The 5,000-nt window shown below is 49.5% G+C and overlaps 2 protein-coding genes across 2 annotated transcripts in view; one reads left to right on the top strand and one right to left on the bottom strand.

The window, feature by feature from the left end:
* Positions 1–1,429, bottom strand: part of LOC106819404 (signal peptide, CUB and EGF-like domain-containing protein 1) — a 1,530-nt gene extending 101 nt beyond the window's left edge. The window contains exons 1-3 of the mRNA XM_014824045.1: positions 1,219–1,429; positions 788–903; positions 1–75 (exon numbers count right to left, since the gene is read on the bottom strand). The exon at positions 1–75 is cut by the window's left edge and continues 101 nt beyond it. Coding sequence (XP_014679531.1) covers positions 1–75; positions 788–903; positions 1,219–1,307 — 280 coding nt within the window. The 5' untranslated portion in view covers positions 1,308–1,429. The remainder of the gene's footprint in view (positions 76–787; positions 904–1,218) is intronic.
* An 89-nt stretch (positions 1,430–1,518) lies between these two features.
* Positions 1,519–5,000, top strand: part of LOC106819403 — a 3,724-nt gene continuing 242 nt past the window's right edge. Inside the window, exons 1-3 of the mRNA XM_014824044.1 lie at positions 1,519–1,588; positions 2,619–2,832; positions 3,664–3,801. Of these exons, the coding sequence (XP_014679530.1) occupies positions 1,519–1,588; positions 2,619–2,832; positions 3,664–3,801 (422 nt within the window). The remainder of the gene's footprint in view (positions 1,589–2,618; positions 2,833–3,663; positions 3,802–5,000) is intronic.

Genomic DNA, 5,000 nt, shown 5'->3' with positions numbered 1-5,000 from the left:
CGGTGGAGTACTTGCCCACCTCGCACTGCTCGCACGTGTAGCTGATGGTGACAGTCTCACCCGGGGCACAGCTCTCTGTGGTCACAATAACAACAATGTTAACATCATCAACGATAATAACAACAACAACAACAACAACAACAACAACAACAACAACAACGACAACAACAACAATGACGACGTTAACATCATCAATGATGACAATAACAACGACAATGTCTTACGATAACAACAACAACGACAATATCTTACGATAACAACAACAATATCAACGATAACAACAACAACAACAACAACGACAACAACAACAACAACAACAACGACAACAACAACAACAACAACAACGACAACAACGACAACAACGACGACGTTAACATCATCAATGATGACAATAACAACGACAATGTCTTAAGATAACAACAACAATGACAATATCTTACGATAACAACAACAATATCAACGATAACAACAACAACAACAACAACAACAACAACAACAACAACAACAACAACAACAACAACAACAACGACAACAACGACGAGGTTAACATCATGAACGATAACAATAACAACGACAATGTCTTAAGATAACAACAACAACGACAATATCTTACGATAACAACAACAATATCAACGATAACAACAACAACAACAACAACAACAACAACAACAATATCGACAACAACAGCAGTAGCGGCAGCCGCAGCAACAACAACAATACAATACCAACAATGACAACAACTACAACAACTCTTGGTACACGAGCGAGCATGCGTGGCGCCACCTACTGCAGTCGTCTGCCGACGTGGCGCCGAGCTGTGACGTGAACGTGCCGGCCGGACAACTCTTGCAGTAAATCTTGTTCGGTTCGTCCTGGTACAGGCCCATGGGACACTTGGTGCATCTGTGTGACGTGAGGAGATATGCGGAGCTTAGTATACAAGGTGCTGGCTGGGCGTTGATGACCTGACAACTGTTGTCAAGTGTCAACCAATGTCAACCAACAGTCGATGTCAACCATTAACCAGTGTCATGCAGCAACCGTTGTCAAGTGTCCCCAACGTTCTCCGGCATGCCGTGTGTCACGTCAAACATCCGCCAAAAAACCGTAAATCAAAAATAAACAACGTACGCGTTCGCTCTATTTATTATTATAAAAAAAACAGATAAAAATAAAATAGAAATAAAATAAAAATATATGCGCTGCTAGATGGCGTACGCGTCTGCTGTGCTGTCGTAGAACTCCCCGGCCTGACACTCCATGTAGCACTGCGACGCGTTCTCCGAGCCGACGGTCGCCGTCGTCATGCCGACGCCGCACGACGTGCAGTCCGTCTGCTTCTCATCCTCCTGGTACGTTCCTAGCGGACACGGCTGGCAGCTGGCGGCGGCATCGGCGGTGGCGTTCTCCCAGTATGTTCCGGCAGAGCAGGCGACTGTCGGGGGAAGAGAGAAGAGTGAGGGGTGTGTGGGTGGTTGGGTGGTGGTGGTGGGTGGAGGAGGGTGTGAGAGTGGGACGATGAACGATGCAGGAGATGCTGGGACCCCACAGCATCCCAACGATCCGTTCACGGTCCCCGCATGCTCGCGTGAGGAACGGGGCGGTGGGTGGGTGGTGGTGGGGGCGGAGGGAGGGTGTGTGGGGCGGAGGGAGGGGTGTGAGAGTGGGAGAATGAAGGATGGGAGTGGGAGATTGAAGAGTGGGAAATGAAGTGCGCAAAATAACATATTTTTACATTTTTTATATATTATTTCCTATATATAATTTTATATTATTTACTATTTACTTGAGGATTTTTGTCATAATTGATGTTTATAATTATATGTTATGCAATTATTGTGATATATATTATGATTGTTGTTAATTATTAATTTGCAACATTGTTTATTATTATTTTTTTGCTTATTATTTATTATTTACTTGAATGATAGTTATTTGTTTATTAATTACTCACGTATTTTATAATTACATTACTATTTGATCTTTGAAATACATTCAAAGATCAGAGAATTACATTCAAACAGGAGTTAATTTCTACCACAGCTTTACATTTCTACTGAAGCCCACAGCTTCACATTTCTACTGAAGCCCACAGCTTCAGCATTCTACTGAAGCCCACAGCTTCACATTTTTACTGAAGCCCACCAGCTCCACATTTCTAACTGAAGCCCCACATCTTGCACCATTTCTACTGAAGTCCCCACAGCCTTCACAATTTCCTACTGAAGCCCACTAAGCTTCACATTTCTACCTGAAGCCACCAGCTGTTCAACATTTCTACTGAAGCCCAATCTTGACATTTCTATACTGAAGTCGCCACAGCTTCACATTTCTACTGAAGCCCACAGCTTCACATTTCTACTGAAGCCCACAGCTTCACATTTCTACTGAAGCCCACAGCTTCACATTTCTACTGTGGAAGCGCCACAAGCTTCAAATTCCTACTGAAGCCCACAAGCTTCACATTTCTACTGAAGCCCACAGCTTCACATTTCTACTGAAGCCCCACAGCTTCAAATTCCTGCCAAAGCTCACAGCCTCATATTTCTGCCGATGCCGCCGCGAAAATCTCTCGCTCACAGTCTCGCTCTCTCTCTCTGTGTGTCTCCTCGCTGCAGCTAAGGTCGCCGTGCCGCCGGAGCTGGAGGCTGCGCTCGGCTACGACACGGAGTGTACGGATGCGAAGAAGGAAGAGCTGAAGTGTGAATTCATCGCTGTCATCAACAGCGTCACGTACACGCTGCACGTGTGCGCGCTCTACGAAGGTCCGGATCAGTTCCCCAACTGTCTGCCGTACATGGACGAGCCGAGGGTAGAGCTGTGCGATTACAGGTGGGTGCGATTACAGTGAGGGTTGGGTGCGACTAGCAGGTGAGGTTGGGTTGCCGATACAGCGTGAGGTTGGGTGGCGATTACAGGTGAGGTTGGGTGCGATTACAGGGTGAGGTTGGGTGCGATACAGGTGGGTGTGATTATAAGGTGAAGGTGGGGTGCGATTACAGGTGAGGTTGGGCGATTAGCAGGTGAAGGTTTGTAGTGGGTGATTACAGGTGGGTGCGATTACAGGTGAGGTTGGGTGCGATTACAGGTGGGTGCGATTACAGGTGAGGTTGGGTGCGATTACAGGTGAGGTTGGGTGCGATTACAGGTGGGTGCGATTACAGGTGAGGTTGGGTGCGATTACAGGTGAGGTTGGGTGCGATTACAGGTGAGGTTGGGTGCGATTACAGGTGAGGTTGGGTGCGATACAGGTAAGGTGGGTGGCGATTATAGATGGAGTGCGAGTGAGTAGCAGGTGAGGTTGGGGGTGCGATTACAGGTGAGTGCGAGTGAGGTAGCAGGTGAGGTTTGGGTGGCGATTATCAAGGTATGCGAGTCGAGTAGCAGGTGAAGGTTGGGTGCGATTACAGGTGAGTGCGAGTGAGTAGCAGGTGAGGTTGGGTGCGATTACAGGTGAGTGCGAGTGAGTAGCAGGTGGGTTTAAGTTATACATGGGATTGCGTGAGTTGCAGGTGAGTTTGAGTGAGTTACAAGTGGCCTGTGTTAAATTTGGTGACTAATGTTAAGACTTTATTTCTGACAACGCACCCCCTATTTTGTTTCGATTTTGCTACTGTGTTTCTACCGTGTTTCTAAGCGTTTCTTCTTATATTCCTGCTCCAGCGGCGTGGAGGTGGAGTGTGGGGAAGGGTCGACGAGGAGAGGGAGCAGGAGATTGAAGCGACAGGTGGTGGATGAGACCAAGGCTATAACGCTGTCAGCGTTCATCCCCGGCCAGGCAGCAGAACTCGGCGCCGCCGTGTACGCTGATGTGCAGTTATATATGTGTAGTCGTAGATGTGTAGTATTATATTAAATTATATATATATATATATATATTACTTATATCATATTATTATTATATTATCACACTTTTGCCTTAGTTTATAACTTTATATACATATATATCGACGCAAAAAGTTTGAAACCTGTAATGTTAATAAAGTCGATAAGCTGCTGCGTGCGTGAGAGTGCGTGTGTGTGTGTGCGTGCGTGCGTGATGAGTGGCGTAGTTGGTGTGCGTGCGTGCGTGAGAGTGCGTGTGTGGTGTGCGTGCGTGAGAGTGCGTGTGTGTGTGCGTGCGTGCGTGAGAGTTGCGTGTGTGCGTGCGTGCGTCGCGTGGAGTGCATGTGTGTGTGCGTGTGTGGTGTTGCGTGTGGTGCGTGTGTGTGCTGTGTGCTGTGTGCGTGTGTGTGTGCGCGCGTTTGCGTGTGATGTGTGTGTTGTGTGCGTGAGAGTGCGTGTGTGTGTGCCGATGCGTGCGTGAGAGTGCGCGTGTGTGTGTGTGTGCGTGTGCGTGTGTGCGTGTGTTGTGTGTGTGTGTGCGTGTGGTGTGGCGCGCGTTTGCGTGTGTGTGTGTGTGCAGTGTAGAGTGCGTGTGTGTGTGCCGTGCGTGCTGAGAGTGCGTGTGTGTGTGCGTGCGTGCGTGAGCAGTGCGTGTGTGTGTGTGTGGTGGCGTGCGTGCGGTGAGAGTGCGTGGTAGTGTGTGTACGTGCGTGTGGCGTGGCGTGGCGTGCGTGCGTGAGAGTGCGTGTGTGTGTGCCGTGCGTGGACGTGAGAGTGGCGGCGTGTGTGTTGCGTGCGTGCGTGCAGAGTGCGTGTGTGTTGTGGCGTGCGTGCGTGAGAGTGCGTGTGTGTGTGCGTGCGTGCGTGAGAGTGCGCGTGTGTGTGTTGCGGCGCGCAGGGCGTTGTGTACACAAGCTTCACATGCATTCCACCCCGCTCTCCCTCTCTCTCCTCCTCTCCTCGCTTCCTCCCCCTCTCCCCCTCTCCCGTCTCCAGCCCTCTCCCCTTCCCACCTCTCCCTCTCCTCCCCCCTGCTCCTCCTCTCCTCCTCCTCTCGCCCACCTGAAACGCCGCTTTCTCTCTGGCGAGACTGCTGCAAAGCGACGCTACGGCAGATATTCGAGCAGGAGATGCAGCGGCCAGCCAGCAGGAGGGAATCATTTGACTTGCCGTAA

Source organism: Priapulus caudatus, unplaced genomic scaffold (assembly GCF_000485595.1).
Source record: "Priapulus caudatus unplaced genomic scaffold, Priapulus_caudatus-5.0.1 Scaffold3354, whole genome shotgun sequence".
NCBI lineage: Eukaryota > Metazoa > Priapulida > Priapulimorpha > Priapulimorphida > Priapulidae > Priapulus > Priapulus caudatus.
The sequence above is the reverse complement of the archived record's forward strand: the minus strand, read 5'-3'. Positions and strand labels throughout refer to the sequence as shown.